We start from the raw sequence: 22,936 nt of genomic DNA, 5'->3' as shown, positions 1-22,936 counted from the left end.
GCATTAGGCCATGGCACAGGGTGACACGAAGGACCTGCATCCACTTTGGGGTTTGCTCTCAGATGCTGCTTTTGGGCCAAAGCAGCTTCCAGCCATCCCCAGCTCTGATAGGAGACGCTGTGTGTGTGCACTGGATCTGTGTTAAAACCCCATGTCACCTTGGTGTGCCACGCAGCCTGGAGTAATCCAAAGGGACAGTCAGTGCACAGCAAAGGAGAGCAGTGGGCATGGCCCTGCGTGCCTCAAGTTGCACCTCATTTTGCTGGGGCTTCTGCTACCCACAGCCCTCTTCAGTTTGGTTTCCTTGTTGCTGCTCTTTCATGAATAAAAAAGCCACTGAAACATAATCTCTACCATAATGTTTATTAAATAGTAATTTTAAAAGGTTTTTATACAAATCATATAAACACAGTTTTATTTTTTGTTTTGTTTTGTTTGTTTGTTACACCGAAGAATCACAGTAAAAGCTCTTTAAGTCCGTAAGTCCTGGCTCAGCCAGTAAATGGTCAAATACTTCGAACTGCAAACCTTGGAGAATTTCCATTTCTGCATATAATTTCTTAATGGTTTAATTCCCATGCTCACCTCCGGTACCTTCCCACAAAATGAAGTCACCCAGAACTACAGCCCGTCCATTAGCAACATGTCCTGCCATGGGAAGCCTGTGGAGGCAACAGCCCATTTAAGCAAAGGCATTAATGCCGATTTTCTTTTTCTTTTCTGAATTTCACAGAGGGAATTGCAATCAGCAAACCTAATCTATTTGCAGAGGAGGATGCAATGAATTGAATGCACCGATGACCTTTCCTCCCCTCCCTGCTGAAGTTACAATCAAACACAGTTTTCCATAGAACAGTAAAGCACCCGGCAGAGGTAAGTGAGGTATTGGCTGTGCAGCATGATCGGCCTTCTCTCGCCTGGCGAGCTCACACGCGGGCCCTGCCCCAGCTGCCAGGGGCCAGCGGGACACATGGGCTGGGCCCGTGCCACCTTAGCACCAAGGTCAGCAGTACTCCCCTGCCCCAGATCAAGAGATACATTAACACGAGTCAGTCCCACGGAATAAGTCACATACACGATACATACAGAGAATTCACGTGCGTGTGCAAACACACTATTTCTGAATATATCTATATATGAACTCTTCTCTCTGTACGCCTACTAGACACCATAACATCACCTTTTAAATTATATATTTTCACCTATTGTTTGCCTAAGTTGGCTTTTCTACTGTATGGTCCTTTTCCATTCATCCTTCCCCTCTCTGGTGATTTGAAGGGAATGAAATCATTGAGCAGCAGCAATCCAGCTTTGAAATGGTCTGGTACATTTCCTCTCACTGCCTCTGTTTCTTTTGTACAGTAAAATAACACCCCTGTGGAATTTGTCTGTGAAAAACGCCAAAGGAAATAAGGTGATTCGAAAGGAGAATCAGAGACACATTTACTGCTGTTTTTGTCGGGTGCACAGTGTGAATTAGAGAAATGGAGGCTTTGTGTGTGCATCTCTGCGTGTGTACACCGACCGCGGAGGTGCTGATGACGCAGCTGCTCTGTCTGCTCCCCCAGCACATGTGCACCTTTCTCACAGCAGAGAAGGGTTTTTTTCCCTAAAATCTTATTGTCTGAGGGAGCTCTTCATGAAACAGTAGTCAAATGTTCCTATTCCCACAGTACCAAGGAGCAGCTGTGGCACTGGTCATGTGTCCATGCTCATCTCCTCTCCAGATGTTGTGTCCCCAAACACCTGGACTCCTGCACGATGTGTTTGTGGGACTGGCAAACCGAGCTTCACAACACATCATGTCTTTGTCAATAGCAGTTGGTGAGGAAAATTATGCCATCCCCACCCCAAACTACTTGCCAGGTAAAATGTAAAAATCAGGACATGCCAATCAGGTATTACCAAAGAGCCCCTGGAAAAGAAAACCCAGTGTGACAGAAAGGTTTCTTATTTATGTATGTGCAAGCTGATAGAGGTGATCCACCTGTACTGAACTGGAAATGAGGGCATTGCTTTAGGGTTCAGCATTTCAACTCTTTTTTTCTCCATTCAGTTATGTTCATAACACTCCTGTCCCACAGCACAGTAGTAAGTGGAAAGGTACCAGCTGCCACACAATGTAGCCAGACCACTTGAAAGTAGAAGGACCAGAATTCTGCTGGGCTCTAACCAGCAGAGAGTGGTGAAGAAGAGCGTTTTGTGGGGAAGGATGAAGGCCTCACTTGCTATTTGCTACAGCACTGATCATCAGCTGGAGGAAAAATACTTCTAAGGCACTTGTTCAAAGTAAAAAAACAAAACAAACAGCTCACAGATAGAACTTGGGGGTTTTGCTACTGATCAAGAGCAGCACAGCTTTGCTCCAAAGGGGATGTGGTGGCAGCTGTTTGGTCCAGCAGTGCTGATGGCACCAGCTCACACCCCCAGCTCCAGGGACAAGGGGAGCATCAGGAAGGTGAGGGGGTGCCAGTGGGCACCATGGCCAGGCTCCCCAGGGCTGTGGGCATGGCTCCAGCCTCCTTCCTTGTTCATTTGCCCTTCCTGGCACTTTGCAGAGGCCTCAGCACTGTACCTCAAGTCAAACCCCAAGTGAAGCCCCCTTCCCAAAGCCATTGCCTAAGCGCCACCAACCCGACAGTCTCTATCTTTCATTTGCTGCAATTTTCTCATTATAGCAAAAAGAAAAATGGCAGGCTCAAGAGGGGTGGGAGATTCAAATAAAGGCCTTCCTGATGAAGGCCTCTGCTGTTGCAATCAAAGATATGGATTTAATAAATGGCTCTTATTCACAAATCACTTTAAGGCTCTTCAGCTTTTCTCAAAGAGGTGCTTCTACACATAGGGTTTCCCTTCTATTTTCTTTCTTAATGATTTCAGAAAGCACTGGTGTTACTGTTGACAGTAAAGCCAGTATCCCACCTTTCCCCTGCTACCAGGAGAAAGAAAGTTGAAGGTAAAAACATGCTTCCATTTTCAGGACTGCAAACTGCAGCTTCCTGTTCTTAGTGTGAAGTGCACAAATTCCTACAATGATATCTGGACGGAGTCTAAAATGGACAGGGTCTCCATGTGTATGTGTGTTATTTCTAAAGAAATCCCTCAGCCTTCTCAGCAACTTACAGAGAAAGGAGGTGGGAAATAACAATCAACATTTAGTTTCTCACATCCAAAAGGTAAACCAGGCTCCCTTACCACATCCCAGCCACTCACATCAGCAGAAAATGAAGATGAACCAACAAACAAGGGGCTCAGTCCCCCCTCGCCCAGCACAGTCTGGTTTGCAGGAAAGCCACTCGGTCCTGGTGGAGTGTGACCCGGCAGCAAGACCTGGTGGCAGGAGCAGTGCCTCTCCTCACTCCTGCTCCCCTCATTCCCTGTTATGGCATTCAGTTCCCATAGAAAACAGCAAAAAAGTACCCCCCTGCCAGCCCACCTCACCGGGCACAATGCCATGGGTGATCCCCAGGCACACATCAGGCCTCCGAGCAGCACTTCTGGTGGTTCATCTTCACCTTGTGCTTGATGCCGTCGTACAGTTCGAAGTTGTAGTTCTCCAGCGTGGTGGAGCTCCGCGAGGACAGCCCGGCGTACGAGCACGTGCAGTAGAGGAGCAGACCCGCGCAGATGGCCCCAAGGAGGACACCCAGGGAGCTCATTGCTATGATGGTCACCAGGATGGGATCCAGGGTGTATAGCCAGCTTTTCTCTTTGTCCAGCTTCGGGGTTCCTGGAGAGTTAGTAGAGAACAGTGTGTCGTTCCTATCCGATCCAAAGTAATCTGCAGTGGAACGGGCACTTATTATCCAGGGATCACTTTTTATTCCCCCCTTACCTTTTTTACATTTCTTACTTGGAGTTGTGATGGCTTTACAAGAAGTAAAGTATATAAAGGGGACTATCTCAGCAGGATTCACTAACCCAGGTCTAGAAATCATGTGAAGCACCAAACTACTAAGAAAGTTAGGCACCCTGATTCACTTTTAGACATCAGACTATTGACGTAGCGTGCAAGCATTCTAACCCACCAAAACTCTGGCCCTTCCAGTGCCACTAGGTTCAAAACTACGGAATCATTATGTCACAGGTCTCAGACTTAATTTTCTTCATTTACAAGTCAAAATGCCATGCAAGCAGCAATTAATGCTTAAAAGATCAGTTTCACTTGTCCTAACACAAATACAATACATTGACTTTGCAAGGTTGCTGGCTGTTGGAAAACAGGAAAAGAAAACCAATGCCTTTGAATGCTAAGCCATCACTTCAATGTATGTTCTCAAGTGTGTTCCAGCTCCTAACACCACTAAAGCTGAGATTTGTGAGTAATCTGAGCATCTGCTACTGAAACACAAGCTGTCACAGCTGAATTGTCCACGTGCATTTGGACAACGTCCATGTCCATGTCCATGTCCATTTGTATACCAACCTGGATCGTCGTTGTCTTCAAAGTCTTGCTCAGAGCTTGGGAAGTCATCCTCCATTCTCGGGAAGTTCACTAGAACAACAAAATGGGAAGCACTGTTTGTTAAAAGAGGCCTTCTGGCAGCATCATTGTCACTGGTCACTAGACTGTGAGACCAGCCAGAAGAAAGTAATTGTTAAAATACTACAAGGCTCTTCCTTGTGGAAGGAGTAGGAACTAATTTTCTTCCCTTGGCCAAAGTCAATGAAGACTCTTGCACACTTGAGAGAAGAGGATCTTCACACTATGTCACATTTCATAACCACCAGATCACCAGCTTTTAAGAAGAGGGTGAGCAAAAAGCAAAGAAATCAGACACCTTGAATAGCACTAAAATATTGTCATTGGTGCCTCCATAATGGCCATAATTCACTATTAACATGCTCATGGGTATTACCCTTACACCTTTGAGTAGGATCTTAGTGCCTGTCATTACTTGCCACTAATGCTGGATCCATTTAGCACACACTCTGCTTTTCATATTTTCCCATATGTCTGACTGGATATAGACCTTCAGTGACACAGTTCCTCTTTGGGTTTCAGATAAATTCACAGTAATTTGAGGAATTTATGTGTCTTCATTATATGTTTTAATACAAAAGCTGTTGAAATGGAGGGAGAGGCAAATGGCCATATCTAGGCCCTTATGTTAACATTTCCCTGATCCAAATTCCTTTTAGTGGTGACATCTCTTTCTATTGTTCAGCACAGACCAAGGACTAGCAACCAAATGCACATATTATAATCTGAGCAGAAGTTATTTTCCTGTGCAGTCTTCCTATCATTTTCTCTGCGTACAGTTACCATGGCTCTTTTCCACTTTTCCAAAAGAAAATGTCTTTTCATTTCAATCTGTGAAGAGTTTTCGAAGCTGACTGTAACTTGGGGTACTCAACTGAGAAGGTGTCTTGAAATGATCAGGAATGCAAAAAATCAGGGACTAGAAAGCTATAGAAGTCACACCTTGGAAGCAGTTGTGGTTGGAACCAAGATTACTTTATGCCTTGTGCCAAAATGGCAAGAAGACTTTAAAGAGGTTACTTACAAACAACCAAAACTAAAGCTTGTAACTTGTACCTAAAAAGCCACATGCAAAGAATTTATTCAAAACCTTACAAAAGAACATTTCTGCATATTTGCATGGATATTTAGGACTTGAAAAGGCCTCCTGAATTGTCAAATACACTTTTTTGCTATCCCAGACAACTGTGTCAGGCAACGCATGCCAGGGACATTTCAAGGTTCACTTCCAGAGTGGGTCTCTGCTGAAAGCCACACTGCCCCAACACCACTTGACCTCTGCTGGAATTAATGACACCTTCTCATTCCTCAGGCAGAATTGTATCTGCACCCAAAGAATGAAGGGATTTCTTTGAATTTGCAAGTGAACCTGGCAACAGGAAGGCTCAGAGCCCAACACCTGCCCCTCCTGCCGATGAGTTCTGCATCGAGTGAGTCAGTTAAGCTGACTCAAGGCTGCTGGTACCTTGTCGAAGAAACACAGGTGCATGCTGCCTTCTGTAAATCCTCACTTTAGCGGTGAGTTCACATGATTTCTCAACAGTTCTTGAACTGACAGGCCCAGATGGCAACATCTTAGGGCTGGGAGAACTGCCTGAGGGCCTCTTGCAAACATTTAGATCCAAACATGTGGAAAAATAACTTGCAAAGCATTTCACACGTGGAGACATCTGAGCTGCTAGTCACCCATTGGAAGACAAGCAGTGAGATTTGCCATCCGTGTCACCCACACAACCCTACAGAAACTGTATGTTGCTCAAAACTGTATGAGCAGAGGTCAAAATTAGATGACAGTCTGCCCAAGGAATCCATGTGTGGAGAAAGGCTCTTGGAAGTCATCTGACATTCCATATTGTAGCTGCTCTAAATTTTGTGTGAGAACAAGCTAGCAATTTGATCCTTTTGTAATTTCCCAGGGTAGCCTTGAGGGAAAAGCCAGAAATAAAAAAGTATTGGTTAATCAACACTTTCAAAAGAACACCAGTTCTTCCAGCCTGAAAGGAAGGAGCACTGGGAAAACTTGAAAAGAGAGAACATTTATACAAAAAGCCCAGCCTAGAATCTGTTTACTCTTCTAGTGATTTGCTCAATTCCCCACGCTAATACAACTCTTAAGTCCTGCTTAAATGATATCTTCCTACTTGCCTATTTTGCTTCCTCCTCAGGCCCTCATTTTTCTGTTCCCCACATGCCATTTCATTGCTATTTGATTGTATGTTATCATGCAGGGCTCTACACCCTCCGGAAAGCTTTAGAAAAATGTAATTCGATGTTTCTTTTTCCATAGTGGGGCTTCTTGAGTCATTAACTGAATCAGCTCAGGCTGTGTGGGTGTCTGTGGGAATTGAAGCTGGTGGTCTCAGTTCAGTTCCTAGTGGAGATGATTTAGAATCTAGCCTGTCACAGAATCTAGCCTGCTGTTTGTCATCAGTTAGGCTCCTTTGGGACAAGTCCCAGCAATACAGTGACAAGTGGAGCAGGCCACAGAAGGCAACTCCCTTAGAAAGTGGTCCCCAGAAAAGCCCTGCAAGCTGGTGGGCAGAATGGGAGAAACATACATCACTGTATTGTGGAAAGCTGCTTCCTTAAAGGTCAGATTTCAGGCACAATTTGCCTTGCATTTTAAAAGGGAAAAAGTATTCTGGAGAAAGGTAGTCAAGAAAGTTAGGGGGAAACTGTAATTAAATATGAGGAATGATTTTCCCTGAGTGAAAGGCCATTTATAAAGCCCGTGTGCCAAATGATAGCTGTGAGCACCTAGCCAGTCCTGGCCAAAAGATGATATTAGCAATGATTTTGGAAACAGCCAGATGCCAAGAAAGGCTGTTATCTCTTGGATCTGAGAGCACTGCCAGCTAAAAGGCTAATTTACGGGACCTGGAAAAAGAAAGATAAAATTCTAATCAGACACGGGCTGATTTAATACCATGTTTGTATGAACTCACATGGAGGGAGAGCAGGAGAGAATTAGTATTTCCAGAGATTAAAGAGTTTTAGCGTACATCTGTTTTAAAATAGTAGCAGGGGTGGGAGGGATTGTGCCAGGGTGGACAAGAGGGGCAGGAGAGCAGACAAGTGTCAAGCAGTCTGGTGTCCCACACAGACATACACATGTCCCTTGCAGGAAAGCTCTCCAAACCTGCCCAAGGCAGCTCACCTCTCCAAAGCTGAGCTCAGCTGTCTCATGGTCTGGCACGTACTTCCCACCACCACAGGTGCTCAATGCCAGCCCTCCTGCACGGGCTTACCAGCAGCACCACCACCTCTGGCACAGACCTCCCCACCAAGCCAAGAACTATTGCTTTGGAGAGAACACCCAGCCCTGACTGCTGGAACCTGGACACGTTCTTCCAAGGCAAATGACAACTGTCAAGAAAAACATTGCTGTTTCTTTCCAGCCTGACTTTGTCTGGTTTATGTCCAGGCACCAGGTGCTGCCTCCTGCCAGGTCGCTGAGGGAAGCTCAATCACCCTGGAGCAGAGCTCTATCACCTGGCATCTCTCTCTACACACAGGCATTTGCAGATTATCTGTGGTGTCTCTTGGAGTCTTTCTGGCTGAACAAAATGAGCCTCTCAGCAGGAGATGCCTTTCCCAAACAATATATCAAACTTGCAGTAATTTCCAGCTCTTATTATTGCCTGCCTAGGGCCACTCTGGCACAGGATAGCCTGGCCTGAAGAGCACCCGGGATGCACTCCCACCATCCCTGTGCTCCTGCTCCCCACTTTCTGCAGGGGTCCACAAGCTTTGGGGCTGAAAGCCATGCACCCGGTGATGGGTGCTTTGTGAGCTCTGCTCCTTACAGTCTTTCATTCCCAGTAATATCTATGGCTGTGCCTGCTGGGACAAAAAAAGCAGAGTGTGTAGGAGGAAGAAAAACAAATTGCTGGTTTTGGGGAAATAAGCAGCACATGGTTGTTTCCCCACTGTGGAAAGGACTCGAGGGCAGCCAGCTACACGCTCACCCCTCTCTCCTGCTGCTACAACATCCCCCTTGGCCAGTGCTATCCTGCCCAGTGAAGGGAGCGTAGGAGGTACTCCGCTGCTCTGCTGCCAAACAAGTGCCCGTGAGGGTCTGAAACATTAAATACAGCCAAAGCTAGGAAAACGGGGTCAGAAATTGACATTTCCCAGTCTTGGCATAACGAGACAGAGCCCCGGCTCTGCTCTCATCCTTGCTTTTCTCTCTTTGCTCATTCCCAGTCCTTTTCTCTCCACAGCAATAGTGTGACTCCAACACACATCACTTTGTTTTGACACGGCGGAGCAGCCGCCGTGGCCTCGCCTTGACACCGCTCTGCTTGGCGCGGCGCAGCGCTGCTCCTCTGGCTGGGAGCCCCGGGGCTGGCGGTGGCACCTCCCACCCTCGGCAAATGGAGAGGCACTGCTCACAGCAGCAGCACGGGCTCCAAGCAGAAACACTCCCTCTGAATCCCCCATTGCTCCATTTCCAGCTGAAAATCCACCTCACTTCTCTCTTTCCCACTCCTCCAGAAACACAGGACTACTTTAGTTTACAGAAGGGATAAATCCCTGCCAAATTTCAAATTAAAACAGTGCTTTGGCTACAGTTGAGCATTAAAGAAAACAAACAAGCTGCCACTCCCTGGCCTGGCCTCCCTCTGCAGTGCAGGAACCGCTGGACCTTATTCTCGGATTGCCTTGGGGCTGCCCTGGTGGCGGCCAACTGTGCACACCTCAGATCATCACAAATCCATTGTCAAACTAGGGGGCATGGATGATCTCGCAATCCTTGGGCTTCCCATATGAAGATAAGGTGGGAAAGTATGGCTGGGCAGCTAAAGACCCCCCATCAAAAGCACTTGGAGACATGGAGCCAGGCTGGGCGTTTGGTGTGGAGGTGGCCATGAGCAGGCAGCTATTTCCAGCCCTGGTGCCCCTCCAACATGTGGCACCTGGCCCTGCTGCATGCACCCAAAACGAGTACCCTGCCAAACCCTCCCTGCAGCAGACACATGCCCCATTGCAGCCTGACCCCTTCTCCAGCCCTGCTTTTGCACCTTCCCTCAGCAGCAGCACCAGGCCAAGGAAACAGTGGCGGTGGCATGTGTGTGTACGGTGTGACTGTGGCATTATGCTGTGTAATCCTCTCCCTCTCCCCCTCTCAGCTCTGGAGAGCCCAGGTAAGGAGCTGCCACGCAGGTTCTGTGCTCTGTGCTGAGCTCACCCACCCCAAACTGAGCGGCTCCTCAGCAAAGGGTGGCACTGGCCCCCGCTGCCGCCCCGTGAGGGCTTGGAGCTGGGGGAGAAGCTGGCAGCCCTGTGGCATCCTGGTATGCTTATCACCCTGCCCGTTGTTGCTGTTTGTTTTTACAGTGCAGTGGCTAACACACGATGCCTCAAACTGGCAGTCATGCCTGCAGTGTCTGCTGAGAGCCGCCAAAGCCTCTGATGGAGGAGCTGTGGCAGAAAGCCAAGCGGCTGTCCAAGCTCGCCTCGGGGCCTCGCCTGCTGTCTGCACGCCTCACTCTGCCCCTGACACGGGCTAAGTGGGGGCTGGCCCTGGTAAAGTCAGCAGGTTTTCACAGGGTTTCCAGAGGAACAAAAATCCAAACACAGCCCCACACACAGCCTGGTTTCTACCTTGCTCCCTTGCACGTGGCAGCAGAGGCGTTTCCACCAGGCCAGGCAAAGCCAACCTCACCCCCACAGCCCGGGGACAAGCCCTGGGGACCATGTGCCAAGTGCCATCCTGCAGGTGCCTGCCCTGGCAGGAGGCTGACCCAACTGTGTGGTTGGTGACTAAGCTCTGCAGCCTGTTCCTGCCCGATCAGCCGTCTCAGGCACGCTGATATTGCCAAGGCACAGCACCGCCTTTCCCACGGCACCCTTTGCTCTGCCAGGTCAGTGCTCCCTCTCTCACATGCCTGTGAGGCACTGGCTCTGCCCCAGTGCTTACAGAGAGTGCCCATGGACGCCCTTCTGCTCCTACAGCACAACACCAACTGCAGAGATAAGATTAAAAGATTGACACCATCGCAGCACATACCACTAGGGAGCCACGCCCAAAGCCTCCCGTGACACACAGGACACAATGCTGTTCCCTGAAAAATAGAGCCCCCTCTGCTCCCCCAAAAAGTTTTCCTCTTTTTTTTTAAAAAGTGGACGCTTAAATGTCTGAAGCTACTGGCAGAAGAGTTTGCATCAAAATGACACTAAGCTGTATTTATTTCCTTAAACAAAGCATGCTAATTTTAGCTGCTTTCTTCCCTAGGATGTGCTGCAGCCTGAGCAGCACCCAACTCTCCGGCCAATCTGTCTGTGGCGCACGTACGGAATAATTAATCCTGAACGATTTCTCCCTTTTCGTCTGTTTACTTAACAGAATTTTTTTCTTCCTTGTTGGGAAGCCATCAGTCAGTCTCTCCCTCCCTGTTTTTCACATGTGCATATTTGTTTTGAATTTTGCTTGAACAGTCGCTGAAGTGTACAAAATGCAAATTACAAGTGTAATTTGCTTTGCTGTACAATTACAGGGAAAAAAAGCCCTCTCCCAAAAAAGCAGCATGGGTGCTCAGCTTTGCTTGTGTTTGAATAGCCAGTGTGAGGGATCACATTTGAATTATTTTTTTGTTGATGGCCTGAATTCCTGGTAAAGTCAGGAAGTTTCATTGCAAAGCTGAGCTTTATGCCAGGGTAAAGAATATGAGAGAAGGAAAATAAAGAGGGAAGGAAAAACCTCTGAAACTTGCAGCAAAATATATTTCACATGAAATGTGATGCTGCTAACTCTGCTGAAGGGGTGAAGCGTGCACATAGAGAAGATGGGAAGCAGAACTGCTGCAGCAGAGGTCCCTGTAACAAGTTGGGAGGACTCAGGTGGAGGGAAAGCAGGGACCTACACCTGTCCAAACACTCCATACAGGTCCCCTGCACAGTCTGACACGCAGAAACAGGGACTGCACAGAAGGGGAAAGGAAAGCATTGCTCCTTTCATTATTAATTTTGCTAATGGCTTACCCATTTTTTGCTGAGCTCAGGGAGAGAGCATGTGGCTCAGCTGAGCTGGCAGCCAGGCCAGCCCCAGGGGCCCTGGAAAGTCGGATGTCCTGTCTCCAGGGGCCCCAGCTGGAGAAATTCTGTGTAATCACACTGAGCAATTTAGCACTTAGGCAATGCTGGTGAAATCCCCAAACAATCCCAAGAGTCAGTCCAGCCTCCCAAAACTCCCACAAGGCCTGGTACAAATGTAATGGATCTAAAAGCTGCTATTAATGGCCCGATCCTGAGTGCAGCGAGGCAGGGTGCCCACAGCATCTGGGTTGCTGGGAGCTGGGCCTGCACGCAGCAGGAACTGGAGCTTCACTTGGCTAAAAGGAATAGCCCTGATGCTCCAAAGAGTTTTGGAACTCTGCTTTGCTTCAACCAACAGCATTCTCATTAGCAAAGAAAGAAGAAGAAAGAAAAACCCCAGATATTTGTATAAAAATATCATCATTTTATTACATTCCACACAATACATCTTCAAAGAATTTCAAATTTCCACAAGATATTTTTCACACACAGGCAACTGGGCAATGCTGGGGATGTCAGGGCTCAAGGAGCAGGGGAGAACCAGGAGTAAAAAATCTCGAAGTGACCTTCTGTTTTGTCTTTGGTGATTTTGGTTTAAAAGACAGGGTGCCACATTCTCCTCTCTGACACACCAATGCACACTTGCTAAGTCTGTGGGGGTGAACCTGGTCAAAGTGAAATCGTCTGAACTAGGGAGACTGAGCTGACTTTGGAAACAGGACAATATCATCTGCTGACATGGTTTGGGCTGACCTGAAAGTAAGCACATGCCAGTATTTCACATCTGTTTTAATTTGCAGCTGACTGAGGGGGATAGGAATCCACATCCCAAACCAGATGCACTGCAACACCAGTGCTGTGTGATGAGGAGGCTCACACTGAAAGCACCCTGGCCCTGGAAAGCCCCTCTCCAGAGACCTTTCAATGGCACTGCCTTCCAGGTGGCAGGAGCTCCCTGGGTCTGCTCTGGCCCTGTGGGACAGGCATGTCCCTGCTGCTCTCCAAAACCTTGTGGGAGCCAGGCCAGGTGCCATGAGCACCCACCACCCTAATGTGCTCTCCATGGCACATCGCCCTGGGCTTTTCTTTACTCCTTGCTTGTTTCAGCCACTTGCTGCTGCACCTGAGAGGATCTCACTGAAATCTGCTGTGAAACCAGCACGGGGAACTGAAACTGGCTGCACGAATTAAGGCAAGGAGGGGGATAGAGTGACATCCCCATTGACAGAGATCCCTTGGGATAGGGCTATGCTGCAACAGGGGCCAATACCACTTCAGCACAGTTTGTATTTTTATTTTTTTTCCCAGACCAAAAGGCAGCTCAAGACTGCAGGGAAGTTAACAGAGCTGCTCATCTTGATTCATTTTATGCAATATTAATGGGCAAAAGAGGGATGGGCACTAGCAAGTTTAGAAGGGGGGAGGGAATCTGATCAGTCATCACAGATGGACACAAACAAGATGGAGAACCTTGCTCACTGGAGGTACTTTTTTTTGCCTGCAAACAGATTAGGGTCAAAAATTCAAACTACTTTTGCATGTCATCATTCAGTAATTTATATAAGGCATTTCCACTACAATACACTGGGCCATTCAACAGTCAGAGGCATGTGGAGGCTCCTCCTTGCCTCCCCAGTTAAAGCAGCAGCAATAGCTGGGCCCCCCAGGTGCACTGGCTGGGCTTGGCTTGCTAGATGTTACTGGTGCTCTAAGAAGCAGAACATTAGCAAACGCAAAACTGACATTCTAGAAAGTCAATGGGCAATTTTTATGATTCAGCAGCTATGGACTGGGCAGAAGGAAAAAAATCAAACCCGGAAAGGGGAACTATACTTCTCCCTTGAACATTTCTAGCAGAAAGACAAGGAGGAGCCCTCTCCCCCTTCCCTGCGTAAAAGCAAAACCATCAGCACCCAGAGTGAGGATACTTATTAAATAAATAAACCTTCAATTCTCAAGAAACTACAGTATTTAGCATTCACTAAGACCTGCTGAAGTCTATGTGTTACCCTAAGGCTGGCTTTAACAGATACAAACAAAACATTCATTATGAGCTTCTTTGATATAAGGCAACTTTAAATAGATTCACTTGCAGGTGGGGGAAGAGGAGGGCTTCCCCTCCCTCTTCCAAACAATGGCTGTGTTTTCATGTTGGCTGCAGAAAGAATAAAATGGAGAGATCTCTTGCCTTTTGAATGTCTACAGACCTCTCTGGATTCTTCTAGCCACCTGAGGCGGACATTCCTACTGCCCAGCCTGGCCTTTTCTCAATTTGCACCCAAGACACTATCAAACAAGAAACCCAGCCAAAGCTAGATAAGGCAACAAAAAAGCATTGCTCTCTTCCCCAGGTAAACAAATCAGGGCATTCACCATAAACACGCCCCAGACCTTCCAGAGAGGAGGTGGGAAGGAGGGAAAATTAACAACAACAAAAACAAAAATAAAAGCATTCCCTGTGCAAGTAGAAGCAACAACAAGCAAATTAAAAAGGGGCTGTTTCTAAATATACATTCAGTCAGTCAGACACACACAATCCCATGCACACTCACACACGCAGGTTTAGCACATGCACACGAGCCTCACACACAAGCTTCCAGGCTCACCATCAGGTTCCCTTGCAGGTTGCCTACTGGAAGGAGAAAAAAATCCCCAAAACCCAAAGAAGCTGACCAACAACAACAACAAAAAAAACCAACTCCCCAAACAAACACAACAAAACAAAATAAACCCCCACCTGACACCCCAAGTATCCTTGAAAAGTAATAGAAAGGGAGCGTTCACTTTTGAAGTGAAAGGGCGGTGTGTCTCTTCTGGCGATCCAAGATGCAGCATTAGTTTAGAGTTTGTAAAAGATTTGGGGAGGGCTGGGGGACAGAGAAGGGATGGAGATATCTAAGAGTTCACACGTATGCTAGGTAAGGAAAAAAGTGCAAAACTGAGGCAACGTATTTGAAGTCTTAGTTTCTGTCTGTCTGTCTGTTTTGTGTTTTGTTTGCTTTCTCGTTCCTGTTCGGCTCTCAGCAGCGCGAGCTGGGGTCTTGCTCTAGTTTTATGGTTAGGGTGGGCTCCACGGCCACAGGGGCCCCGTTGGCATAGTGGGAGGTTTTGTAGGTGATGGAGTGATCACTCTTCTTGGCCGCATAGCGGAACCGGTGGTAGTGGAGCACAAGGGCCAGCGCGACGGAGACCAGCACCACAACAGCACCTCCGGCGGCAATAACGTAATACCAGTAGGCTGGGATGGGCTGCACTGACACCGTGTCCACTGTGGGCTCGGTCCCTGGCAGGAGGGTTGCCCCTGGGGAGGAGACACAGAACAGGGTTGCTAGGTGGGAGGCATGCAGACGCACAAAAAGAAACACACATGCTTTCAAGAGTACAGCACGGAGCAACACGAGGTCCCACAGCCGCCTCCAGATACAGGGCGCGCTCCTAGGGGAGGGCACAGCCTGGCATTTGCTGAACCCACATTTCCACGGGCCTTTCCCTTCCCTTTTAATTAATCAGGCTGCCTGGAACGCAATACAAATTCCATATGCACTATTATTACTGTTATTTTTGGCATCAATGAATGTTTTTTTCCCTTCTTTATTTTGGCCATCTCCAGATCAGCCACCTGGTTTTGTCTCCACATGGCAGATGTTGTCAAGCAGTGACAAAACACATCACGTTTGTAATTGGAAGTAAAGCATAATCTCAGATGGTCGAGGAAGTTACCACAGGAGACTGGGAAAGAGATTACAGGGAGAAGCATTTGTCATTTTTACAGAAAACACAGAGAAGAAATTCTCTGTCTGAAAGTGCTCTGCGCACAGGTCTAGTCTCACCAGGTGCCCCATTCACAGACCTACACAGATTTCCTTACTATTTCTTGAAGCAAGAAGGGATGGTAATAATTATTAATGGCGTGGGCTGCAAAATTCAACCCAATATTCAGACAAGAAACTCATGCTCTCTGCAGCTTCAGCAAGCCAGGACTATGGATTCATGCTGATAAAGCACCACACCTCGGGAGGGCTGGAGAAGCACCGGGCTCCCTCGAGCTCACAGGCAGGCAGTGCCCACACTCAGCCCAGCCGTGGCCAGCCCTTCCTGCTCTTGCAGCTGTGCTGTGTTGCAGGGCAGGGCTGCCGGGCTGCTGTCCCTGGCTGGGTCACTCGGGGACATCCTGCACACATCTGTGGCTCAGGGGGCCCACACAGCCTGCAGGCACCGGCAGCGCCCACGGCAGAACCGCTCCGCGCTGCTGCTGGTCCTGCTCACGCTGCTCCCACCTCCCTGGCAGCACTCCCGGGGAGAGCTGCAAATAACTAGGGAGGGATGTCTTTTTGCACCTCGTTTATTTACTGGTTGCTTCAAGGGGGCTGCAGTCCCCAGGGAAATTCTCAGGAGGGTTTGCTCTGCTGCTGGACACTGACCCCCTTTCTGTGCTCACCCTCTGCTCCTGCCCCTGGCTGGCTAGTGGGGGGCAGCCCCCTCACTCGGTGCTGGCCTGCAGAACTTTGGGGGCTCCTGGGTTTGGTGTCAGCACATTGTTGAGCTCTGTGCTAACCAAACTCCAGCCTGGTTTCCTGAGCAGGCTTGGAGGACGCCAAGGGGAAAACACAAAACAGTGCAGGATGCACTCAGCATTGCCAGCAGCAAGGGCATCTTGCAGCACAGCCTCTGCCCTCCCCTACAAACACTGCCTAACAGCAGAGTCACTGGCTGGAAATTTGGGATGGCAACAGCTTTGCAGCTAGTGGCACAGGAGATGAGGCAAAATGATGGTTCCTCTGCCACTCACAAGGCTTTACTCCTGTCCCCATTCCTCAAAAACTGGGCACAGGGACTAAAACCAAGAATGAACAGCGCACCTAGATGAATAGCTACAACAACAAAACCAAAAAACCACCTCAAAAGCTAGAAAAAAAACCACACAAGCAAGACAAATCCTGCTTTTATAGAGCAGGAGGCTGGGAACCACCCACATATTTGTCATTGTAGGCAAGGAACTCGGATGTCTCAGGAGAAGCCTAACTGCAGATATGCTGCTCTCAACCTGTCTCACCCCAGCTGCCCCTCACCATCAGGAGTGGGGGTGGCCCTGTCCCTCCTGCCCCCCAACAGTGCCTGCAGAAGGGGCATACAGGCTGGGCTGTATGCTGAGGATGGCAAAGGTAGGGAGCAGGCAGCCCTCTGACCTCCTTCCCTAACTCCACTGGCCATGTTGGTTTGGGGAATGAAAGCAGCACATCCCTGTGCCTCCCCCAGCAGCTGTTGCCCTTCACCTGGCTGCATGGGGGCGGCAGTGTGGGACATCCCACGGGGGCTGCTGCCAGCTCCCTGGGAGGCTGAGCATGTTCAGTGCTGCCTTGAGCGTCACTGATAACCCCCACTGTCTCCCTGCACAGATCCAGCTGGCTGAGCTAGCCCAGACCCGAATGTGACCCAGCACCATTCCCAATGGATCAGCAACACCTCTCCTGTGCCTGACAGCATGGAGGTGCTGGGCTGACCCCCAGGGGAACCCCCAGGGGCTGCTTGCTGTATAGAGGCCACTTGTGTTTACACTTGGTGACAGTCTCTGCTTACATAGCACCTTGTTTCAGTGAGAGATTTACAAACAAACAGCCTCTCACACCACTGATATGCACCAGGTCCCATGGTGGGAGCTGGGATGGGGAGAGGGTCAGGTGTCAGGGGTGACAACAGCCCCTGAGTCTCAAGAGAGCAGGAGGAAGGCTTCTTCCTGATGGTTGTACACTGCCCAGTGGAAGGCTGAGTGTACAAAGGGTGTGTCTGGCCAGAGAGGAGCACGTGCCATCGTGCCCAGCCTGCAGCCCTTGCCCCTTCCCTGTGCATCTCTGCCTGCCTGGGAATGGAGTGAAGCAGTATGATGTACTGCAGACGATCCTGCTTGTGGGAAAGATCCCTTGGGGACCTCAAGCTGGCTGCAGCTTCAGGACAGCCCCTGCTTGGCCCTGACCCACTCCAGATGTCCCAGCCAGGGCTTCAAGCATGAGGGTGGTGCAGAGCCCTTCCTCAGCCCCCGTTTCCGCACCGCATGGTCCTGCTGAGGAGATAGCAGAAGTCTGGAGAGTTCATTTAGCAACTGAAGTCATTAAGGAATCACACTCAGTTGTCTCTAAGCCCTAATGAAGCCAATTCCCAACATTAATGATTGTTCTTCCTTACATTGCCAGACACTAAATATAGCTGCCCATCCACTCAACACACAGAGCTGATGTTATCTGCTCTGTTTTTACTGGCTCTGTTGCTCTCTGGAAGTTTTCTGTTATATTAGTGGAAAAGTTCACTGCTCAGGGAGATGGAAAAAAAATCCATCTTCTTAATAATTTTTCCACTCCCCTTTGCCTTCTGCCACACACACACACTTGCCCTTCCTCATTTATTCACTAGTGCTCTCATCTTAATAAAGAACTGCCTCCTGCTGTTGCTGTCAAGTTTGTGGCTGCTGTGTTTATGGCACAGCTTGGAACACCAGTCAGTGGAAACCTGATTTAATCCCTAGAGGGTGGATATTTTATGTGTTGTGCTGCTGGTCCTCACACCTCCAACCTGGCTAGTTACTGCCCCATTCTCTTTCCAGTAGGGAACACTCTATAGGGACTAGTTTTGGAGTTTTGCACTGAGAATCAAAACCCAAAGAAGGAAAAGCAATAGTCATCTGGGAAAGAAAAAGGAGAAAATCCTTTCCAGAAAGCTGCCTGGAGGGCTGCCTGCCTTGCTCTGCCACTGCCATGTCACAGCTCATATTCCTTCCTGAAGTCACTGACATTAACTGCTGTGGACAAGCAACACAGCTGGACTTTTCAGAGATGACACAGATGAAAGCAAGTATTACACTCATCTAATCTGAATGCCACAAAACCAGTGTCAGTCTCAACCCCATAACTGCTACCTGTCATTGCTCCAGGGAGATATCTCTATCTTGACTTTAGGATACCGGCCGGGAGAGAATCCACCAGTGCCAAAGGCAAATTCTCTCTGTGGTTTGTCTCCCTGGTTTTTCTCCATACATTATTCGGAATATATATCTTATTTTTCACCTGGTATTTATCCAGTTCCTTGCTTCCAGACACTTGTTGTACCCTTTCTTTGAGGGTGGAATGCATCAATGCTCAAATGCAGTACAGTTGAAGCACACTTTCCTGGTCCTGTAAGGTCCTGACCCACTAGGTGAAACATACTCCATCTACACAAATTCTCTTCTTATTATTTGCTTTGTGATCCTGGAGCCTGGAAGGTGCATAATTTCAGCTTTGCTCCCAAGCCAGGAGAGGAAGGATTTACTATTATTTTTAATGGCATCTGACTTTTTCAGCTCATCATGTAATTGCAGGAGTGGGGGCTATAGAACATCTCAGTAATTCATGCATAGTTTTTTCTTTCCAGCTCCATTTTTTTCTCCAGCCAGGGACTTCTTTCCCTCATTTCACCCTCCCCTTCTGTTGGGCATGTCTGTCTCTCCCTCATTTTAATTATCATGTAATTGCCTCCAGTCTTCATCTTCACTTCTCCATCTTTTCCCTCTGCACTTTACTTTTTCCCAGGTCACTCCTTCCCTCTGTGCCATCTATTCCTGCCTGTCATCCAGGGGAACCTTTTTAACCTTTTGCTGCAATTGCAATTGCTCCCCTGTTACAACCAATGCTAGGATGTCCTTGAGGGAGCCAGGAATGGGCAGGAGCTGTTGGAACAAGCTGGCAAGTTCCAGGGAGAAGGGAAGGTGTGTCTGTAACAGCATCTGCCTGTGGTGCTCAGGGACCTCACTGTTTCTCCCCAGCCAGTGAGCCCTGGGGAATATGGTGGGAAAGTGGAGGCACCCAGGCAGCAGGGCAGGGGCAAAGGGGAAGACAAGCAATACGAATTAGCAGGACTTTAGAATAGACATTAGAATAGAATGTGAGGACCCAGAGAGGGGTTCAAACTGTAACTAGTCTCAAAAGACAAGGATGGTGTTTGCAAAATAGATACCAGACCAGGCCTAGGAGAATGCAGACCAATGGTGGAAGTCATGAATGGTTGTGAGGCTTTAACTGTCACCTGAGAATATCACAGCAGCTTTTCAGTAACACCACAAGCCTGAATATCAGATAAATAAGCCTATAAACAAGCAGAACTGAATTCCCAGTTGTTACGGTATGGGTGTGACTGTAAAACATGGTGTTAGAGCCTGCATTTGTCCCTCACATTGGTAACACTCCACAGCCTGAGTCCCCAGGGACAGAGTCGTGCATGTTCCTTCAGTCTCGGCGCCTACTTTGCCATTGCTGCCACAGCTCCCAATGCACACACCCAGGAGAGACAGCTCTGCCACATGGAAATGCAGCTGCTTCTAGGGCAGTCCAGCCATATCTTACAGTTCCCCAGCACAGTACAGACATCATGTCCCAGTGAAAGCAAAGGGCATGTTGATTCAATTGACAAAACAACTCTCATAATTAAGGGGAGCTCCAAGTTTGCTCTTCATCACAGCACAACCCCCAGACACATTCCTGAAGAGGCAGGCAGGAAAACAAAATCCAAATTTAAAAAACACATAAACCCCTCAGACTAAACTGATGTCTGCAAAAGTAGATAGCTTTTCCCACCCCAGAGCAAGACAAACAGCAGCCCCCCTGAAAACAGAGAGGCAGTTCCTTGGAGTTCCTCACCTTTTCTCCTACCCTGCAGGTTTGATCAGAGAAGTGTTGGTTTCTATTCTCCAGGCTAGCATTAAGCTGTTAAATGTACCATTTTCACCTTGTTTCCCTTTTATTCACTGTCACCTTCAGAACTTCTGATGGCAGTTTGCTCTCTCACTTATACCTCCCAACTCCCTTCCCCTTCCAAGCAGACTCACCCCACCCTCCTTTGCCAACACTGAACATGCCACTGCCAGAGCATCTGTGAACTAGGGAACCACCTTCCCTCACAACAATGTGAATTACTGCCACCAGATTTCACTTTTAACTGGCCACTCTTTTTTTTCCAATTTAAGTCAGTTGAAAACTACTCTTTACTTTTCAGCCTTCCCAGGCTTAGCTGCTCTTCAGGAGCTAAGTGCTTCTCATGATGGCAGGTTTCCTAACGCTATTCAGTCCCAAGACGGGGGACTTGCCTGCTTGCCTGTTTTCTGTCACCTAGCAGAAGTCAGAGGATGCCATCTCCTGCTGCTGTGGTGGGGGAGGTTTAGTACACACTTGCCATTTCAGTGCTCAGAACATTTGCTGTTTGTACAAGCACACACATTGCTTTCCTTCGATGTAAAAGCCCATGCCAGCAGAACAAAACCACTGAGAGAAGTGCTGTTTTACCTGGAAAGTAGGAGTTCTCACCTGGGAAAGCTGTGATGGGTTCTGCAGAGGAAAAACAAAAGCTCATGTTAGAGAGGGGAGTGTTACACACCAAGCCCCCAGTTCACATCCCCGTTGATTTGCAGTGGCTGAGCGAAGCCGGCTCCCACAGGAGCCAATGACTGTGAACAGCACAGGGAGCCAGCCAACCTCAGCCAGGACCGTGAGAAACCTGGCCCCAGCTGGGGACCAAACAGACACAAAAAGCTTTGACTCAAACACACTTCAGAGAAAAATATGTCTGAGGTTGAGGGTCATTTGTATTCAGCCTGGCTGGCCTGAGTCATCCAATGACAAAGCCTCACCTGGCCCAGTGATGAAACCCTGAAACCCCCTAAATTTCCAAAAGTGGTTTTGGTTTCTGGCTCAACTCTGGCACTGCTTCTCACATGGAAACTGTGTTCATTCTGGGCAGTGATGCCCTGCTCCTCTCTATCTTACAGTGACAAGAAACAAAGGCAAGTGATAGTTTTCCTTCTTTCAAGATACTTTGAAGATGTAATCTATTACAAATTACTGGATCTGAAAGCAATAATCGGTACTTACAACTGATTACTTTCTTGCAGAAGTAATAGACTTCTGATTATTTTTAGATTACTTCTGCATTATACCTGTGAGTCACAGAAGCAGACACTGGCTCTACTGAGTGCTATGAAATCATCATTTGGGTTCAAAATGAGAATGACACATTTGTCAAAGGAAAAAATTATTGTGACTTATTAGCATTCTTTCGTGCTAAAAAGGAATCAGATTACTTCCAAGGATTATATTTGAAAAAAACAGTAGCCTGTGCTAGAGTCAGCTATTCTCATGGCTCTGAAAGAAAGAGAGCAGCATGGTATTGCTACCATTTCATTATTATTTTGGTGAAACTGGAAATGGCCCCTAAGTTATGTTAAAGTTTGCAGTGGGAACCTTTTGCTGGAAATGATCTGAAACAATCCTTATGGGTTTTAAGATCCACATTCAACTTCCTAGACAGGGTAAAAATAATTTTGTGTAGCAGGTGTGTTTTTTGGGATGAAAATGCTTGAAACTTCATCATTTATTAATGCATTTGTTTTTGAAATACTAAGCTTTAGGTTCATGAGGCCCAAGATACAGTAAGACTGGAGGTAGGTGAATTGCTGCGCTCCAAAGAAGTTAGATAGGAAATGCTATTAGTGTTAATCATGGGTCTTGCTTCTCTTTAATGCCATAGAAGGCAAGAGATTAAAACACCACTGTCAAGCCTTAAATACCGGGAATTTGACATCTGAAGTATTAGCTCCTTTGACAGATGGGAGACCAGCAGAGTTCAAAGCATCAAAGAAATGGGGACTGATGGTGCTTAAGAGCCTCTCTGGGGCACTCCTAGTCCTCTGTTTTATTATCAGTGCTGGCTTCTGCACCATCTTTACCCTCACCTGCCTGCATAGCGGGGCAAGCAATGTAAGCAGCTCTTCCCAAGCGTGGTTTGTCTGGTGCTTCCTCCCCTGAGAAACACCCCCTGGGACAGAGTGTTCGTCCTGCTTGGGTTAGGAGGCACTGGGATCATCCCTTGGTGGGCTGAGGAGGGCAGCTTCGCTGAATGGGGCCTTTCAAAGCCCAAAAGGGAGAGAGGCTCTTCCCTGCTTCTTCCATTGGCTTCAGGATGGGTCAGACACTTCCTAGGGAAACATGCTTCTCCCAGGACATGCACAAGAGCAGGACCTCGCTGCTCTGGGCAGCTCTCAGCACAGATCCCACTATTTAGATACTGCTGGTCCCATGCTCAACTGGGATACCTCTAAATACACACCCAAGCAAGACAGCAGCCAGAGCCATCAGTGTGATTGCATGGATATGCCAGCTAGAGGAAAAGTGCAGGCAATGGCTCCACCTGCAAACTGCTGAAACACACTTTTTTACTCCTTTTGTTTTTCCCCTAGTCCTTTCTTTTTTTACCTGGCTTTTGGCCTGGTTTGGGGAATGGTGAATTCTAGGGCAAAAATTTCTTTTGTTATTCTGTTAACATTGCTGTAAAACCTCTCTGCAGTTTTTTTTTCTCATTAGAGAAGACTCCTTTTGAACTCATTGGCCCCTCTAAGTG

General features: G+C 48.0%; 1 protein-coding gene across 8 annotated transcripts in view; it reads right to left on the bottom strand.

Annotated features, from left to right (window-relative positions):
- Nucleotides 1-347: 347 nt before the first annotated feature.
- NRP2 (neuropilin 2) overlaps nucleotides 348-22,936 on the bottom strand; it is an 88,781-nt gene continuing 66,192 nt past the window's right edge. For 3 of the 8 annotated variants that reach the window (XM_014307043.2, XM_031058910.1, XM_031058894.1), the window contains 3 exons: nucleotides 20,827-20,868; nucleotides 4,427-4,495; nucleotides 348-3,781 (listed from right to left, as the gene is read on the bottom strand). In XM_014307043.2, the coding sequence (XP_014162518.1) occupies nucleotides 3,477-3,781; nucleotides 4,427-4,495; nucleotides 20,827-20,868 (416 nt within the window). In that variant the 3' untranslated portion in view covers nucleotides 348-3,476. Of the gene's footprint in view, nucleotides 3,782-4,426; nucleotides 4,496-11,924; nucleotides 14,823-20,826; nucleotides 20,869-22,936 lie in introns of those variants that run through there. The other 5 variants (XM_031058892.1, XM_005415911.2, XM_005415912.2 and 2 more) reach the window with 5 other exon arrangements.

This window comes from Geospiza fortis, unplaced genomic scaffold (genome assembly GCF_000277835.1).
Source record: "Geospiza fortis unplaced genomic scaffold, GeoFor_1.0 scaffold112, whole genome shotgun sequence".
NCBI lineage: Eukaryota > Metazoa > Chordata > Aves > Passeriformes > Thraupidae > Geospiza > Geospiza fortis.
Note: the sequence above shows the minus strand (reverse complement) of the source record. Positions and strands in the feature narration are given on the sequence as shown.